Source organism: Micromys minutus (genome assembly GCF_963924665.1).
Source record: "Micromys minutus genome assembly, chromosome: 10".
Lineage (NCBI taxonomy): Eukaryota > Metazoa > Chordata > Mammalia > Rodentia > Muridae > Micromys > Micromys minutus.
In genome coordinates this window covers 50,842,665-50,862,632 of record NC_137979.1, presented here as the reverse complement: position 1 = coordinate 50,862,632, position 19,968 = coordinate 50,842,665, and the positions used below count along the sequence as shown (strand labels likewise).

The 19,968-nt window shown below is 47.4% G+C and overlaps 1 protein-coding gene across 1 annotated transcript; it reads right to left on the bottom strand.

Annotated features, from left to right (window-relative positions):
• Positions 1-10,415: 10,415 nt before the first annotated feature.
• Positions 10,416-19,625, bottom strand: MYL4 (myosin light chain 4). The gene is made up of 7 exons (XM_080922218.1): positions 19,457-19,625; positions 16,618-16,645; positions 13,057-13,206; positions 12,630-12,803; positions 12,108-12,185; positions 11,315-11,359; positions 10,416-10,522 (listed from the first exon to the last, which is right to left on the bottom strand). Exons 1-6 carry the CDS (start codon positions 19,577-19,579, stop codon positions 11,331-11,333), a joined length of 582 nt encoding a protein of 193 aa, XP_080778344.1. The 5' UTR covers positions 19,580-19,625; the 3' UTR covers positions 10,416-10,522; positions 11,315-11,330.
• Between the last annotated feature and the right edge of the window lie 343 nt (positions 19,626-19,968).

The following is a 19,968-nucleotide window of genomic DNA, read 5'->3' as shown; positions in this document are numbered from 1 at the left end:
GTTTCCTTTATTGTAAATATGGTACAAGGTGCCAGACACCCTTAACTGTTTCAAGTTAACATTTCGAGTTGGTGGGGAAAGCTCCCATCTTTTGGCTAAAACGCCCTTGGATATCTTGTTTTCTGAGATAAAACTGAGAAGCCCACAAAAAAAAAAAAAAAAAAAAAAAAAAAAGAGCCCAAGCCAAGTTCAGGAATTCTGTATCACTGGCCCTAGGAGTTCCACCCTTCCACCCCCACGGACTGCTCTATTTCTAGGTCCTGACCATTTCCTGTCTTGGCTATTACAAGAAGTCACCAGCCCTGCCTGGCTTAATTCTGATAGGGCACCAAAAACCCCCAGGCTTTAGACCAAGACCTCTGTGAGACAGAACCCCACCCCCACCCCCCTGGGATTCAGCTTTTTCCCTGAAAAGCTGACCACGAGTAGGGTGACTGTGAGCACGGAACAGAATCCACCACAGCAGCATGCCTCTCACTGTTTCCAACCGGGAAAAAGCCAGTAGTCATCAGCCCTGACCTGAAAACCATGAGGAAGTCCCAGGAAGGAAGAGAAGGAAAGAGCCCACCCTTTCTTCTCTCCAGGCAGAAGGACACCCCTGCCTCACTACCCTCCTTTGTCTACAGCTTCTCTTTATGCCTGTGTACCATAGCTCTCCCACACTCAGAGGACTGTACTCCTGACACAACCCCAGGGCTGTAGCCACCTGTCTTCCTTACCCTGCTTCTTAGATTCTTCCTCTGGTCCTTCGTATCTGGACCCTCACATACACCCCATCAGTTTCACCCCATCAGTGCACAGAGGATTCCACAGAGTAAACCTTCAGACCCAGAATACCCTAAGTCAATGGAGCCTCAGTTTCTGAAGTCAACGGAGGTAAGGGGACAATTTGGAGTCCTCAGTTCTTCCCCTTCACCATATGGGGCCTGGGGATTGAACTTGGGTCATCAGGCTTGGCAGCAAGCACCTTTAACCTCAGCCATCTCAGCAGCCCAAGACATATGTTATTAATTACAATGTTTCTCCTGTGCATAAAACGTTTTCCATTTTTATAAAAACACAATAGCTTGTGGAAAACAAAGACTTTAAATATTTTTCTAACATCATTCCTAGTATGTATCCAATTAGTATAACTTTGGATTGGATTGTGTTCGAATGTTTAATTTTAAAATTTGCAGTTTGAGTTGCTGCCTTGCCTTTTATTTAAGACTCATTAAAGGAGGATTAAAGAGGCAGCTCAGCCAGTGGAGTGCTTGCCTAACACAGGCAAGGCCCTGGGTGTGGTGACACATACACTTCCAATCTTAGCACTTGGGACACAGAGGCAGGAGGATCAGAGTTGAAAGTCAGCTTTGGCTATGTATGATGAATTCAAAGGACCCCGGCTCTCTTCATGGATGTGGCTCCAGGGAGGCTGCCCACAGTCCAGCAGACAGCCCTATGCACATGCTGACAGCACTAAAGGAAATCCCATGGGTCGTTCTGAGATGGGAGAGTTCAGAAATATGGAAGGGAAGAGTGAGAGGGAAGGTTTGGCAAAGAATTCGAAGGGAAGGAGATAGGAAGTGAGTTTGATCGAAACATTATATGCACGCATGAAATTCTCCATCGGTTTAAAAAAAAAACTGTTAAATGAATTTGGGGTAGAGATCAGAGCAATTTCTGAAATGACCCTGAATTTTGCTACCATGGCATACAATGTGTTTCTGTAAATTGAATTGTGTCCTCTGTATGGGTGTCTTTCGCAGTGACGGCTGTAAATTCCAAGTATCAAACATCTCTGGAAACCAATGAAGATGGTCTAGATTTGTTTTCTTAATTAAATGCTTAGACATGATTAATTCTCCATCTAAAAGTAACCAAGTAACCCATCTTTTACACGCAAATCGGCTTTTATCTTTAGTCAAGATGGCAAAGGACTGTTTTAAAATACATTTCATCATGATTCCCCGTGGATGCTGAGAATCAAACCAGGATCCTCTGCAAGAACAGCAAGTGTTCCTAACCACTGGGCCGTCTCGCCAGCCCAGCCCAGTTTCCTTTCATAGTGCCTGTCTTACAACATCTGTCTTCTACTTGGTACATTTTACATGTGTTGTGCATAAGATCTGACTCTGCTTCCATTCTAGACTTAATATTTCTTTAGGGCAAGAATTTGATGCTATTCGAGTATATATTAAGAAAATACACACACACAACAACAACAACAATAACTCAAAGTCCAGGCAAAATATCAGCCAGCCATCATTGTGAGAAATCAGACTCTAGCATATATTACAAAGGCTCCATTCTAATTCAAGGGCAAGGAGAGATTATGATATAGCATGATAAGCAAGGCTCTGGCTTTTATTTCCAGGAGAAGAAGGGGTGAGAAAATTTAATCCTAATTAAAACAATATCAATGATAAAATACCTCAAATAAATAGCAAGCTAATGCATGAATCTCACCACATTCTAACTAGTGACAGGGCTTTTTATGCTAGACTTGGTCCTTCTTTTCATTTTTTTAAATCTGGGCTTTATTTATTCTTTATTCTGTGCATGTGGGTGTTTTGCCTGCATGTACATTTGTGTACCACATGTGTGCCTGGCACATGTGGAGGTCAGGAGAGCATTGGATCTCTTGGAACTAGAGTTACAGACAGTTGTGAGCAACCTCCTGGGTGTTGGGAATCAAACCTGCGTCCTCTTAGCAGCTGAGCCATCTCTCTGGCCTCCACCCCTTCTTGCAGAAGCTCAGGGGAGCTGAGTTGAGAGCTGGTATGGGTGGGGATAGAACAAAGAAGGAACAGGCCACCATATGAGACTCCTTTGATGCCCCAGGCCTGAGAAGGTGAAATTAGACAAGACCAGCCAGACTCAGCAGCTAGCTCACCATGTTCTTTCACACCAAGTCTCCCAAGAAATACAGAAACATTTAACTCCCTGTCCCTACATCAGCTCAGTGACACCATGATACATCTGTCACCAACAGGTCATACCATATCTGATGTAGGCAAATGCAAAATGACTAAGCTTCTTTGCAAGTAGAGGCTGGAGAGATGCAAGTAGAGGCTCAAACGTTAAGAGTACATACAGCTGCTGCTGAGGACCACAGTTCTATTCCCAGCTGAATGGCTTAAAACCAACTACAACTCTAGCTCCAGGGGATCCAATGCCTCTGGCCTCTGCAGACACCTCCACTCGCGTACACAAACCTACACAGAGACACACTCATGTGCATAATTAAAGAAAAAAAATCTTTGGCCAGGTGATGGTGGTACACACCTTTAATCCCAGCACTTGGGAGGTAAAGGCAGGTGAATCGATGAGTTTGAAGCCAGCCTGGTCTACAGAGTGAGTTCCAGGACAGCAAAGGGCTACACAAAGAAACCTTGAAAACCCAAACAAATAAATCAATAAATCTTTCCAAGTGCATATACTCTTTTGCATGTGACCAAATGTTTATGAGACGGAAATTATCCTTGTTTGACACTGGATCCCATCCTAAAGAAAAGCTAAACCAGTAGAAGAAAGTGCATTGTAAGTGTTGAGTGCCAAGAAGACAGGGAGGGAATGCACCCGTGGTCCTCTGAATGATAAAAGAAAATTGGAACCATGACTTCAATAGTATGGGAGTCTGCATCCAGATGAGGGGCACATGCCCTACACAGATCCAGAAAGTTCTGGGAAGAGCTCCAGAGGGCATGGGGCATGGTAATGAACCCATGTAATTCTAAGAGTCAGGAAGAAGCAGAGCAGGAACATGCTGACTCTGTGGTGAAACAACCCCAGAGCAGATAGATGCAGAGGAGTTCGGTGAGAATGCTCCCGTTGCCAGAAGTGGGACCACAGGAGAAAGAGCAGCAACTGCCTCTATAAACCAAAGTGAGCCCCCAAGGAAGGGCAAGGGTCAGGGGTCAGGGGTCAAGGGGTGGAAATAAAGCATGTTCTGGGAAAAATGAGAAGAGCTGTTGTCAAGTTCATGGTGGCCTGGGAGGAAGAGTGGCCTGGCCAGATGCGATGTCAAAACATCCAGCAAGAAGATAAACAGAATCCCACAAAGGCTCCAACAGCACTTCTTGACCTTTTATGGCTCTCTGACCTCCCCCCTCCCCGGAAAATATGATAGCAAAGTACAAAGCCTGTTCTTGGAAAAGGAGTACACACAAGCCCGCAGGAGTCTTTTATGGTGAAGAATTCCTGTTTCTGTCACACAAGGAATGAGCGGTACTCGGCGGGGAAATTCTAACAATGTAGTTTGCAAACAATTAGTGAAGGAAGCAAGTGAGTCTGACAGGCTGAAGGAAGAGTTCTGTGGCATTCTCTCATACGTCAGGACAGGTGCAGCTAAGTGCTCCTTATAGACCTGGAGTTATGACAAGGAGCTGGCAAATAAAACCTTAGGAGACCTGAGTTCAAAATGGAATTCCAACACAATATTAAAGTCTGGGTGTTAGCTCGGGCAGGAAAGAGCCTGCCACACAAGGGTAAGGATCTGAGTTTGGATCCTCAGAATCCATATAGAAATTGGCATAGGATGGTCAGTGCCTGTAACCTCAGTACTGGGGTGGGGGAAGGGAAGCAGATACAGAAACAAGTGGAATCCTGAAGCTTGTTGGGCAGCCAACCTAGCCAAATAAATGAGCTTCCAGTTCAGTGAAACACCACACACACCAAGAAAGTGGCAAACATGACTTCCCAATATCTAGAATCAGAGTGGGGCCTTAGTTTCATCTTTCCCAACAAGAAAATTAATAAATAACATTCGCACAGTAAATATGGAAATGCATCACTTGGATGGAAATGAGACCCATGGTAGCACAAATTGGAAAGCAAGCTGCTATATTGTGTGCACTCAGGTATGTTGGCCTGGAAGCAGTCTGGACTGCAGTGCTTGCCTTAGAAAAGAGTAACTTGGGCTGGGAACATGGCCCAGCGGTTAAGAGCACTGACTGTTCTTCCAGAGGTCCTGAGTTCGATTCCCAGCAAGCTGTGTTATAGGGATTTTAAGGAAGGGCAACAAAAGCAGGCAAGGGGAGTGGATCTTCCCCAGCCTGTCCTCTGAAGTCTCTTCTTCCCTCCTGAATGGCTGCACATCCCTGAGCACACATCTCTTCCCACCCTCCCCCAGTCCCTTTTCCTTTCCATCTCCTTACCCGTCTCAAGTCCTGTTTTCAGAAACTTTTCCTCATTCTTCACTCTTTCTTCTCTCTTTTTAACCAAATCTTAAAATTCAAGGCAGTGAAGTTCTTGCTTTACAAACAAGCAAATGAACAAGAACCTTAGGATGGAACCTAAGGCATTGTACATGTGAGGCTGGCAGTTTACTTCTGAGTTATCCCTTGTGTGTATGTTGATTGATTGATTGATTGATTGATAGTGAGTCACATGGAACTTACTATGTAGCCAAGGATGACCATGAACCTCTGCTACTCCTATTTTCAGAGAGCTGGGATTACATGGGTTGGCCACCATGCCTGACTTTCTTTTTACTGTTTTTACTCCTTCTCAGACAGCATCTTGCCAACTAAATTGCCAGACTGGCCTCCTGCCTCAGCTTCCTTGTCAATCTGAATGTTTGCCATGCCTATTTCATGAAGCCCTCCCTCTTTCTCCTCCTCCACCTTTCCTTATCCTCCCCTCCTTCTTCTCCTTTTTCTCTTCTTCTTTCTCCTCCTCTTCTTCCTCCTCCTTTTCCTCCTCCTCTTTCTTCTTTTCCTCTGATCTCTTGTTCTAGACCCCACTCCTCCCTCAATCCTTAGAAACAATCTATTTTGTCTTCTAACATAGATTTACTTCATATATATATATATATATATATATATATATATATATATATATATATGTACATATATATATACATAATTTTCTTTAGGTAGAGTATAAATTTATGAAAAGAGAAACCATGAGTGACTTTGTTCCCTAAAGAATCTACTAGTGTGCATTCACAATTATTTTTGAATGAGTTTGAGATGGTGAGATCTCACCACTTAAGGTTCAAAGCACTTATACACAAGATTATTTTTATCCAACATAAACATGTGGAGCTGAGTTCAAATCTCTAGCACCCATATACAAAAACATATCCAGCAGCCTACCTCTGTTCTAGTTAGGGCTACTGTTGCTGTGATGAAGCACTATGTCCAAAAGTAAACTGGGAAGGAAAGGGTTTATTTGGCTTACACTTACATCATAGTCCACCAGGAAGGAAGTCAAGACAGGAACTCAAACAGGGCAGGAACATGGAGGCAGAAGCTGATGCAGAGACGGTGGAGGAGGGCTGCTTGCTGGTGTGTTTGCTCATCATTGTTTTCTCAGCCTGCTTTCTTCTAGAACCCAGGACCACCAGCCCAGAGACAGCACTACCCACAATGGGCTGGGCCATTCCCCATCAATCCCTAATTAAGGAAATGCCTATAGGCTTGCTCTAAATGGAGGCATTTTCTCAGCTGAGGCTCCCTTCTCCCCCTTCTCCAGCTTGTGTCGAGTTAACATAAAACTAGCCAGCACTGTCTGTAATCCCTCCACAGAGGTAGAGAGAAACAGGTCCCTGAGCTCACTCTCCAGCTAGTCATACAAATCAATGAGCTCCAGGTTCAGTGCGAGGTCCAGCCTCAAAAGAATGAATGAATGAGTGAATGAATGAGTGAATAAGGTTGAGGGCAAGCAAGATAGTTCATTAGTGAAGAGTGTCAGCTACTCTTCCACAGGACCTGAGTTCAATTTCCTGCACTGATATCAGCAGCTCACAACTAAACACACACACACACACACACACACACACACACACAAAATTAGTTAACTACTCATAAGAAAAAAAGTTTTAAAGATGACACAGTCTGCCTCTTTACCTTACAAGCTATGGAACCAAGGCAAAATAGGAACATGGTTTAGGAACCAAACTGGGCCATGCCAGGAATCCATATTTCCACAACAATGTCCTCTCTGTGACCTGCATTGCAAAACCTTGTAATGAAGCTTGCAGGCTAATGGCTGTGCTTCTTTTAAAATAAACACACTCTCCATTTGTCTGAAGGCCCAAAGATAAGCTAAGTGACTTCTGAAGTTTCTTCCAGCCCAGGCCAAGAACTTCAGACACACTTGGGCCTCCTAGTGGAAGCACACTGTTGCAACTCCGCCATCTACCGGTGACAACTGAACATGGCACCTCCAGCCATCACCAACACACTATTGCCTTAAATGACCAAAGTCTTTGTAGGATGCCAAGCACAGGGTGGCACTGTGCTGCTAAGCACTGCCTCGGGTGACTAGAAATCTAATAGGTCTCTAGTTCTGACATCTCCAGCCATCTCAACCTAGTGACTCTGTTACAGAGAACAAGCTGAGGGTTCTGTTTAAGGGGAAAGCATTAAAGAAGGGGCAAGCCTGAGTTGTATCTCAAAGGGTTAGAATAATTTTAATGTTGCTGCCCTGTGATCAGCCAGGTAAGATGCACCCCCCTCTGCAATGGTAGCAAATCTGAGACCGGCTCCACAAAAGGAAATTCATGTTTGATACAGTAAAACTGGCCAAAAACCCTCAGCTGGGGAGATTAGAGGCCCTGATGAGGAAGCTGCAACTCTTGTGCTAAGTGGCTGTGATATGCATGCTTCTGTTGACTTTCTCTGCTACTGTGCAAGCCAGGATTCTGTGCCTAGGGAATGATGCCACTCTCGGTGGGTGGGTCATCACACCTCAATTAATACAATCAAGATACTCACACACAGACAAGCCCACAGGCCAACCTAATTAGATAATCCCTCACTGAGACTACCTTCTCCTGTGATTCTAAATTGTGTCATGCTGTCAATTACCACCAACCCAGAAATATTTGAGCTTCTTGTTGTTGTTGTTGATGATGATGATCATCATCATGATGGGAACAGCACCGTAGATGCTAGACAAGAGCTGACCGCTGAGCTGTGTTCCCAGCCATTACTATCTCTATTGTATTTGAATATTCTTGAATGGGGACAATAGCTCCCACCTCCTGGGCTGCTGGGAACAACTATGATCTTCTCAGCACAGGGACAGGCACACAGTAGGTATTCAGGACATTGATGGTGTTTTTTACTATCACTCTGAAATTTGCCTTTGTCCTCAAAGGTCCCTATTTCATGGTCTCATCATCTCTAACATCTGCTCTCCTCAAATTCTTCCCACGGGTAGCAGAGACTATGGGCCGGATCAGGGGCTTGGTACTGAGTTGGGGAAGAAGGCAGGAGCATCATTGGGAGGGGAGTGCCAGGCCTGCTCCGAGGCAGGCTCTGTTCACTGTCTCCAACTCATTCCCTCTGATGCTGGGGAGGTTGGGGAGGCTTTCCAGAAAGCTGTAGTTTCTCTCCAACCTGGAGCAGACAGCTCCATGGAAACCTGTCCTGAGAGCTTTGTTTGCCATCTTACGTGGCAGAGAGGGGCCTTCAGGGCCTTCCTCACAGCAACTGCCCTGTCTCCCATCACTTCCTATCAACTCATAGCAGGGCCAGAGCCTGCCTTACATCAACCCCATTGAGGCAAAAGAACAGGAATCTCCTCTTCCATCTTCACGACTCCCCGCTACCACTACAAAGGAAACACACTGGTCACGGCAGTTCCCAAAGAGTAGGAAATGCTCCTGAGCTTTTTCCTCAGTGGACAAGATGGCAGAGAAACAACAAGCATCTCAGATCAGCAGAATAGCTCATACACGTGGAGACAGTATACAAGGGACTTAAGTTCCTGAGGCTATGCACAGGATGGCAAGGACACCAGCCCTGGACCTCAGTGAAAGGAAACCAGGGAATGCACTTCCTTTTATTATATATAAGTACACTGTAGCTGTCTTCCGACACACCAGAAGAGGGCATCAGATCCCATTACAGATGGTTGTGAGCCACCATGTGGTTGTTGGGAATTGAACTCAGGACCTCTGGAAGAGCAGTCAGTGCTCTTAACCACTGAGCCATCTCTCCAGCCTTGTTGTTTGTTTTTTAGAGGCTTTACGGATTTATTTACTTTTTTCCTTTGGTTTTGTTTGTTTATGAAACAGGGTCTTTCTATGTAGCCCTGGCTTTTCTTGAACTCACTATGTAGACTAGACTGGCCTTGAACTCACTGAGATCCACCTGCCTCTGCCTCCCAAGTGCTGGTATTAAAGGTGTGTGCTAGCATATCGTACTTATTTACGTGTATGAGTATTTTGCTTGGTCATTTGTCTGTGCACTGTGTGTGTGTATGTGTGTGTGTGTGTGTGTGTGTGTGTGTGTGTGTGTGTGTGTTATGGATGGTTGTGAGCCGCCATATGGGTGGTAGGACCTGAATTAGTTTTTTTTGCAAGAGCAGCCAGTGCTCCAGAACAAGCCAGGATGAAACAGGTACCAAAAGGGGGAGGGGGGAACATGCTCTGTCAGGACAATGCAGTGGACTGTTCCTCAGCTCTAAAAGGAATGGCAATTTTGACACAAAATACAACATGGATGACACAGAATGGAAAGGACAGTCACTGAGTGACAATCGCTGCATGCGCTCATTTTATCTAGAGTAAATTAAATAATCAAGTCACAAACGCAGAACACAGAGTGCTGATTGACTGGGGTGGGGGCAGGACCAATAAGTACTCCTGGGGAAGTTCCCAGAGCCCTTTGCATGCTGGGCAAGTGCTCTACCTCTGAGCTACATCTCCACTTCATATAAATAGTCTTTTTCCTTTTTAAGATTATGTGTCTCTGTGTGTGTGTATGTATGTATGTGTGTGTACCATGTGTGTGAAGGTGACCTCAGAGGCCAAAGACAGCATTGGACTCCCTGAGGCTAAAGTTACAAATGCTTGTGAACCCTGGGAGTTGGGTGCTGGGAACCAAACTCACGGTCCTTGGGATGAGCATCGAGCAAGCACTCTCTCGACAATGAAACCATCCAGCTTTATTTACAGTGTGACTATTTATAACATGGTTGAATCGATTTTTAAAATGGTTATTATGCTAAAGTCTGTATTCTAGGTGTTTTAAAGTGCTGGGGACCTAACAGAGGCTCTCACCCATACTAAGCAAGCGTTAAGCTAAAATCACTAGTAAAGATGACAGGATCTTCCTGCCTTCACCTCCCCACCACTGGGATTACAGAGGTGTCTCCAGTCCTGGGGCTATTTAAAGAAGGGGAAGGAGAGAAAGAAGCAAATACTTTGTGAAGGATCCTGACAGCCCCAAGGGGTCCTACTTCCCACCCAGGGGTGACAGGGTAGGAAAGGAGCTTTATGGTCCTTCCAGATGCCTGTTCTTCAAAGGCCTCTGGCTCAAGTGTCCGATGTCTCTACTTCTAGATAGATCCTGAACCTTCTGACCCTTTCTCCCAGATCCAAATAATTTCTCAAGCACACAGGCCTCAGACACAAATTAACTCCATTAATTAAGGTTTGAAAACACCAACAACTGAGGGATTGATGAGACACCGTGTTAGGGCTCTTTATTCACAGGGAAGGTTGTGGGTCTGAGAAGCCGGTGTGAGTCCAATACTTCGTAACAGCCACCACGGATCTCTTGCTTACTCACGAAAGGCCAAGCACCTGAAAGACAGTGTCAGATGAACAGAGCATGTCAGCCCCTCCATCCCATGCCCTCACTACAGCTATCTCACTAGGAGAGAGCTACACCAAGGGGCTGAAGGAAAGACGCATAAGCCAGGAGCTTCAACCTGGGGCAGTGCTGCAGCCCAGGCCTGAAAGACCTAGGTAGAGACACGGGGGTATAAGAGCAAAGGTCCAAACAGGACTTGGTCTGGTTCTTCTTGTTGCTGTTTGTTTGGTTTTTTGGGGAGGGTTGTTTTTTTAATGCCAGCTTGAGTTATATGGCTGTAAGCAAGTCTGATGGGTTTTGTCTTATTTTTGTTTTGTTTTTTTTTTTATTAATGATTGATGTGGAAATGCCCAGTCCACTTGAGAGAATGGTACCTCAGGACACCCCGAATTGTGTAAGAAGCAAGCTGAGAAAGCTACAAGGACAAGCCAGTTTGCAGAGTCCCTCCATGGCCTCTGTCTCAATTCCTGCCTCTAGCTTCCTGAACTGAGTTCCTGCCCTGGCTTCCCACTACTTTGAGGACTGTGACCTGAGACTTATAAGCTGATTAACCCTGTCCTTGCCAGGCTATTTGTCATGGTGTTTATCACAGCAATAGAAACCTTACCTCAGAGGAGACAGGAGCAAGAGGTTGTACAGAAAAGGAAAGAAGGTTGGAGACACCATCAAGCCCGGGGCTCCCTTCCTATCTTGGCCCCACATCCCAGGCGTAAGATTTCCAGGGCATGTGGTACTGTCTGTCCATAAGCCCCAAAGGACCTTGAGGAAGAGGTAGAACTCACCTTGGAGAAATACGCTTCACCCGGACATGATGTGCTTGACAAAGGCTAGGGAAAGAAGAGAAGAATCAGCCACACACGAGTGTTCCCTGGGGTCTGCCCTCCTCTCCACTTGAGCTGCTTCCTGTTCCCACACTTCCAACCTTGCCATGCCTTTTCTGCAGGTGGAAGCTCTCTTATTAGAGGGTTGGTGGAGAAGGCAGAAGAGCAAAAGAAACTGAACTCTGCCGTGTCCCCTCTGTGCTGACGTTAGACAGATGGCATGAACGGCATCATCACTGCAGACCCCCACAACCTCCAGGAAGGTGTCAGCATGCCCATTCCCCATCTGAGAAGACTGAGGCTCAGAGACAGCAAGTGACTTGTTCTAAGTCACATGGATGGTTTACCACAGAGCTGTCTCCCAAACCCAGACTCCTGGGCCAACGAGATAGGTCTGTGGGTAAAATCCCTTGTTATAAAGCCTCACAACCTGAGTTGAGTCCCCAGGAACCAATGGCAGAAGGAAATATTGATCTCTGAAAAGTATCTTCTGGTCTCTGAATACACGTGTGCACCCATACCCACACCCATTACCTATGTACACACACTATAATAAATATATTTTTATATTTTATATGTTTTAATGTCCTTTCCATTATATCAGATATTCACTCCCAAGAGGGTAAAAAACAGCATCCAGTTAGAATCTGCCACAACCCGTCTGTGACACACATTCTGCTCCTCTGGGCTGGCTCATCCCATTCCATGCCGCTCCTTTCCCCTGGGCACCCCAGAAAGCAAGAAAGGACTTTACCTTCATAGTTGATGCAGCCATTGGCATCCTCCTGCCCAGACAACAGCTGCTCCACCTCTGCCTCGCTCATCTTCTCTCCTGAGAGTGTGGAAACGGAGTTTTAATGGCAAGTGGCAGGAAAGGGGAACAGAAACCGAAGCACTCGGAAAGGCTCAAAGCCCGTCCTAAGTCTGAGAAACGGTTAGTGTCAAGCCTCAGTGAAGGCTCTGGAAGGTGGGGTCAAGGATCTTCAGGCACGCTCTGAAGCCTCTCCCCAATGCCCACAGCACAGTGGTGATGGTAAGAACCCCCAAGCCCATGCCAGATCTCGGGAGTCACCCCTGCTCTGCCAAATGCTCTCCTCTCCCAGCCCCTGGTCCTTGCTGGGCAAACCCAGTTCCTGAGTAGGTGGGGGCGGAGTCCTATAGAGTCCGGGAAAACAAACCCTAGATTAGGATTTGCCAGATGCAGGGACCCGTAGATACATCCCACCATATGCCCAGACATTCTCATGCAGCTTTCACGCCTGCCCTGCGGACATACCCAGGGTGGCAAGGACGTGCCGAAGCTCGGCACCCATGACCGTGCCGTTGCTTTCTTTGTCAAAGACCCGCAGACCCTCCACGAAGTCCTCATAGGTGCCTTGCTCTTTGTTGCGGGAGATGTGCTGCAGGATGGGCAGGAACATCTCGAAGTCCAGTGTCTTGGAATTCATCTCTTCCAAAGGGCGTGAGGGCAGACAGAGACGGCCACATAAGTAGATGCTCAGGGATAGAGAGGGCCAAGAGGTCTCTTCCCAGCCCCAGCGCAGGCTCCAACTGCTTCTGGGTGGGACGCTCCACCAATGACGGGCAGAGTCATGGAGATAAGCCAACAGCATTGAAAAGAACAAACATCCTATAACTGTTATGGCTCCGGTCATTAGACCATTCTGTATGGGTGCTGAAATCAATCACGTTTAGACACTGACCTTCAGGCTTGGGTTTGCCCAAAACACGCAGCACCTCTGCGTTGGTGGGATTCTGGCCCAGGGCCCGCAGCACATCCCCACACTGCCCATAGGTGATCTTCATCTCTCCAGTTGGAGTCCGGTCAAACAATGAAAAGGCCTCTTTGAATTCTGTAGAGACACCCAGCTATAGCTCACTGCCCCCCAAAGAACGCGGAGGGTGTGGTTTGCACGGTAAAAGGATGAAACCCATTCTTTCAGTCACTGTCCTTGGAACGCTCCAACCCCACCTTCTAACAACCAAAGCCACCTGGGGATGCCACCACCCATCCAACACTGGTCTTTGGCTCTCCTCTCTCCTTCAGTGATAATGGGCTTAGATTATTTCCCTCTTCCTCCTCGTCCCACACCCTTCCCTGGTAAATCTCTGACTAGAAAACCGTGGAAAAGTGAGAACATCCCTGACTGAAGTCGTTTTCAGTTTCGCCTTGCCTAGGAGTGTAGGGAAGCCAGGCTGGATCCCAGTTTCCTCTTGCTCTCCCTATTATCCCTGTCACCCTGAGAGTCCCCAAGAGGTGGCAGGATGTGGAGACAGTCTGCAAAGTGATAACAACCTGTGATAAGTACAGCCTGTCCCCAGCTTCATAGCCAAACAAGGTAACATTGGGGCCACAGTTAAATCATACCAGACCTGCCACTTAGCCTCTGGTAGCCTTTGGTAAATCGACACCTCTGTGTGTTCTCTGCTTCTTAGCTTTAAGTACGGGCCACCTACATGGGATGGCAAAGGTGCCTGCCAAGTGTGTGCATCACAGAAGAGGTGACAGACCAAGATGGCTCTCATATCTTCCTGCCTCTGGAGCTAGCTCTGTAAAAAGCAGACCTGCATTTTAAAGGGTGCAGAGGCCAAATTAAGGCACCCCTGGGCCTTTTTTTTTTTCTTTTAAAGATTTATTTTATTATATATAGCTGTCTTCAGACACCTGTAGAGGAAGGCATCAGATCCCATTACAGATGGTTGTGAGCCACCATGTGGTTGCTGGGAATTGAACTCAGGACCTCTGGAAGAGCAGCCAGTGCTCTTAACCACTGAGCCATCTCTCCAGCCCCACCCCTGGGCTCTTTGTAAATAGCCTTAATTCCACAACTATGTGTTTGCTTTTGTTTCCTTCAGACAAGGTCTCAGGGGGTCCAAGCTGAGTGGAATGTGCTCTATCTCTGTCTCAGAGGATGACCTGGCACTTCTGATCCTCCTGCCTCCACCTCTCAAATGCTGGGGTTATGGACATGCGCCACCATGTCTGGTTGATTGCCCCTCGATTTAGATTCAGTTAATTTATTAGGATACTATGACCAGGCAGTGACGCTGCAGTCACCAAGAAGTGGACAACCACAAACCACCACTGACAATGGACTGCAGCTGCACTGAACCCAAAAAGCCCCGTGCTGGAAGGGTATGCAAATCTGTGAGGGCTCAGGGGAGTCAATAGTCAGAAGCTAGTTCCTATGGGGGGAGGTGGAAGGAACTAGTCACCCAAAGACTGCAAAGCTTAGAAGAATGTGGTAACTCGCTCCAGATAGACGAAGGGTGGGTGTAGACAAGGTGCCGAATAGTCACAAATCTCTGAACTGAACTGAACCAAATACCCTCACTTTGAAGATGAGAAAAGGTAAGTTTTAAAGAAGTCACTTCTGGGCTGGAGGTATAGCACGGTGGTTAGCGCTTCCCGCTCTATCAGAGGACTAGATTTCAGATCCCAACACCCATATCAGGTAGCTCGCAAAAGCCTGTAAATCCAGTTCCAAGAGCCCCAGTGCCAGCTTCTGGTCTCCATGTGTGCACAAGCATGCATACGTAAATAAAATGAGCCTAGAAAGAGGAGGAGGAAGGCTTGTAGTGGAGGAATGAGTGACAGGAAGTCTCCTGATTCCCAAGAGTGTTCTTTCCATGGTAACAGAAGAAAAGCATTGGCTGGGGCTGAAGATGTAGCGCAGTCAGCAGGGTGCATGCCTAGCATGGATGAAGTCCTGGGTTCAGTCTCCAGCACCACATAAAGCAGACATGTTGCATACTTATAATCCCAGCTCTCAGAAGATGGAGCCCGGAGGATCAGAAGTTCAAGGCCATCCTCGGCTAAAAGGCAATTTGTTTATTTATTTATTTATTTATTTATTTATTTATTTGTCTTTGCCAGGCTAAGTCATTTAAGACCCTGTCTTAAGAAAAAGTTAAAAAAAATCACTCATCAGCCGCCACAGCTATACCAAAAGGCAAATGAAGAGACAACAGGGAGGAAGATTGAAGAGGAAACCATCATAATCCAACTTGAAGAGAACTGTCTTCAAAGTCAAGGCATGAAAGGTTACAAAGAGCCAAAAGCCCTGCCTGAGAAGCGCTGGCAAGCTTTTGCCTTGATCCCCCTTGGGTGATGTAGGAATCTGATTGTTAACTGAGTTCCCGGTCCTCACTCCTGCCACGGATTCGGCATCGCCGCAGCTGCACGTGTTTAACTAGGAAGCTCTAAGAAATCCATGGCCTCTCCAATGAATGCCTGGAAGCAATGGAGCCACGACATCTCCACAGCGTAGGACAGAAGCAGAAACCAGCTCCATAGCATGTGGGGCAGTTCTTAGGCCGTGTAAACAGATCCACTCTCTTAGAGAGGTGACTGACAGTTACCACTATTAACCTTACACAGTAAATACAGGCATCCTTTCACCCAGGGCCAGAAAGACCACACGTTAATGTCCTCCAAACATCAAAGTCTCTCTGATTGTTGAAGTACGGCCATGTGTGAGAAGTCTGAAGTTTCTCTTTTTTAAGACTTATTTCATTTTTAATTATGTGTAGATTTCGGGGACGGGGGGGGGGGGGGGCCGGGCCAGCACAGGAGCCAAAGTTACAGGTAGTTGTGAACTGCTAGACATGGGTGCTGGGAACTGAACTCAAATCCTCTGCAAAAATAGTACACACTACTAACCACTGAGCCATCCCTCCAGCCCTTGAGATTTACCCTAAAGTTGCATCTACTAACACTTTGTATAAGATTGAGAAATTGTCTCTGTTGAAAACGAGGATGGAGACCACAGAAGAAATAGTGTGCTTGCAAGCCACCTCTGGCCCTACCACCAGGACAAATGGACTTGTCGCAGACTTACTTCATCATGAAGGAATGAATGCCCATGAGCTAAAGAGGGTTTCCCGTATCAGAAACAGAGAGAAGGATTTCCAGATATTTGACAGATTAGTGGCATGATGGGGCAGTAAAGGGACCACCATTTGCTGAGCATCAACTATATCTCAAGCACTCGGAAAGTGCAGCTGAAAGTAAGGTACCTGCATCTGGGTTCTGGATCCCCCTCTGCGGGCCTGTGACAATGGACCCCTAACTTCTCTTAGCCTCAGTTTTGCCACCTTCTATATGGGAACAGTGAGAGCTACCATACCTCAGCAGGCCATTTGAAGAATAAAGTGACCCGATCTGTGTAAAGTGCCTAGGATTGTGCCTAACAGGTCTGATGGAATGATAATCTCTATGACCAAAAGTTACACAGAACATGCATGAGGTTGTTCACACGCACCTTCGATCTGGTCAGCACTGAAGTCTATCTGTAAGGAAAGAAACACAAGAGTGAGGACAGGGACTGCTAATGACTTCCGAAGGGAAGTCTGGACACCTCCAGAAGGCCACTTAGCAACAGAGAAAAGCTCTGAGCCGGGCTGAGGGTGAACCAGTCTCCTGATCAAGTCCCCCAGTGTCTATGAAACAATGTAGCCATCAAAGCTCAATGAGAGCAAATGAACCGTTCAGCAGTTAAGTTCACTTGTTGCTCTGGAAGAGCAGCCAGGTCCAGTTCCTAGTACTTACCTGGCAGATCACAACCATCTTTCCGTACCTCCAGTTCCAGGGGCACCCAGACACACACATGGTACACACACATACATGCAGACAAAACACCGCACACATAAAATAAACACGTCTTTAAAGAACAAAATAAACACCATCAAGAGGAAAAGAGAAATAAGTTATCTATGCCGTTCTAAAGTCTACAGTGGCCCACATTACAATCCCTTTGGATCTATAGTAAATCCCTTTCATCCTAGCCATGGATAAGCTGGTCTTACTGGAACCCCAAAGGTCTCCCCAGTTTCTAATCCCCTGACAAGATGTACCTCCTCTGGCTTTGGGTGCTCACCATTGCTCGCCCTGAGACTCCCTCTTCTGCCTGATGCTGCCTGTCCACCCATCTCACTGTATGAAGCTGCCAGTTGCACTGTCTACAGCACCCTCCTCCTAGGTCCTCAGGTGACTTACTTGTGTCTGGACTCTCGTCACTGCTGACCTGTACCTGTCTCATTCAAACCAGGTTGGGGATCGGGGGAAGGGGGTAAATTTTTATGTTTATCGATAAAGTGTTCCATGCATAATAGGTACTCAAAAATTTCATGTTACATGAATGAATAGATTTGGGGTGCCCCCCCAACACACACATGTTGCACAATGTTGAGCACAAAGCATCCGAGTTAAAAGTTCTGGAAATGAGCAGAAATAACCAAGGCATCACTTTAATAGGTTTTCAACTATGTCACTTCGATGTCCTCCTCTGCTCCACTTGACCCCGGCCCTCCTTTCCCTGACGGTAGTGGGTGCCACCCCCTGGCGCATGTCATGTGCCACCATTCCATGCCCACCCCACCTCTTCTCCCGGAACTGACACCACAGTGGCTTAGCCAGGAAACTATGCAGAAGTGGTTAGGCCAAGTGTGGAGGTAAATGAGGAACAGAAGTGACCCCTGACCTCGGGTGGGGAAGGCCTTGCTACTCTATCTTGCTGCGCTATGCTGACCCTCTGAGGCAAAGGTAACACTGCCCTGCTTTGCAATGCTTTGTGCCCCAGGAGCAGGCACGTAAAAGAAACCAGGACAGAAAGCTGCGCAGCCTGAGCACAAAGTCATCATGACACTGACAAGCTGGCTCTGTCCCTCCCTCCCCTCCCTCTCTCTCTTTTAAAGGATGGGCTAAGAGAAGAACAATGGTGTAAGGAAGTGGCAGGTGAAATGGGAGAGTGCTCCTTTGATGCCACTGGGCAGCTCTGGTCCAGACAGCAGGAGCCTAGCTAGGCGTGGTGTTTATTCAGACAAGTCAGAAATCAAGGCAGGTGGGGCTCCTGGGCTTTTAGGAGAGACAGGTGGTGCAGAAAGTCTCCACGTACTCTGGGGTTTCCACTATTCTCAGTTCCTCCAAGAGGGGCAGTAAAATTGCCTTTGTCTATCTTACAAGCCAAGCCTGCTAAGCCCCTAGGGTCTTATGGTATTGTGTGGAGTTTCTCATGTGGGCTGTGATCTGGAGAACAGTGGCCTCTGCCTGCATGATACAAAACCTTATCTGCATTTCTAATCTCCCCAGCCTTGTCTTGAGGCTGAGATCCCCCAGGGGCCCAGCACACCAGCCCTGATATTAATAGCTCTTCATAGCAGTAGCCACTTGACCTCTCTCAATCTGGGGCCTCTCTCCAGAGGCTTCAGAACCCCTCCCTCCCAGGCCCAGTCCTTCCCAGTTCATTCCTTCAACAGCTGGGCCAGATTGCTGGAGGCCTAAAATGACTGCGTCAGTCCACAGGGGCCCACACCAGCCCGAGGGAGAGGAGTGTTACCCAGACAAGTGGGGCCGGGGGAACATGATGAAGCAGGGCCTAAAACTGGGAGGCTGAGGAAAGCAGGCCCAGCTCCCCCACCAAGCTAGAGAGGGCCCAGCCAGGAGCTGACTAGTCAGGCTGGGGCCACAAAAGAGTGGCCCATCATTGTATGGAAAGGGAAAGAGAAGCCCACAGGCTCCCCTGGCCTTCTCTACCCCTCTTGCCTAAAGAGTATCTGTGAGTGAAGTCTCTCATACCCCAACACAGAACAGCATCATCCCTGACCCCTCTCCCCCATTCCCAACCTTACAATCTGTAACTACAGTTCCAGGGGGATCCGATACCCTCTTCTGTCCTCCATGGGCACTGCACACATGTGATATGCAGACATACATGTAGGCAAAATACCCATACAGAGAAAATAAAGTGATGATATGTAAAATACGCATCCATACCCTTACTTCGGGAGAACTCCAATCTTTCCGTCACTATGGTTACCAGGCACTAGGCTTCACAAAAGCTAGTTGGTTGGTTGCACCTGCCACCATTTCTGATTCTGCTGGACTAATCAGGAGTGGCCCGGCTACGCCCCTTTGCACATAGCAGCAACCTATTGTTAAAACAGAAAGCCTCTGACCCCAATCTCCTACTGGTTCTACTGGCCCTCGGGGTCATGATCTAAGGCTTACAGGCCGTGGTTCTCACCTGTCTGGCCTGGGAGAAAGAGAGCTCTCAGCAACAGGGAAAACAGGCTCCTGCTGTCCCTGTGCTGGACTTCACTTACCTTCACACTCTTGGGGTCAAAGGCAGAGTCCTTGTGGGGCTCAGCAGCTGGGGCAGCAGCTGGAGCGGGGGCTGCAGCTGGCTTGGCAGCCTCCTTCTTAGGTTCGGGCTTCTTGGGAGGCATGATGCCTGAGGATCTCTAGTGGAGGTGGGACCTAAAAAGGAACCAAACTCGGAAAGGTGGCTCCTGAGAGAGAAGATGGGAGACTGGGAGGCCTCCCCTGCTTTTATTCTGGGTAGGAGCCCCCACAGAGGGGCTGGTGAGAGCAGGAGCAACTGCTCCTGACTATAAAAGGAAGAGACACCAGCAGGGTGCAGCTGACATCTCAGTATTGTCACCAGTTCGTTCTCCCCCACCCCCACCCAGCCCCCACCCCCATGCACACACCTCACTCCTCAGCGATTGCACCTCTGGGTCAGATTGGTGCTTTCCTGCCAATTGGTGGAAACCCAGAGAGGGGCAGGAAAACAGACGCTCTCCAAAGTACCAGAGGAGCCAGAGAGGGATGAGCA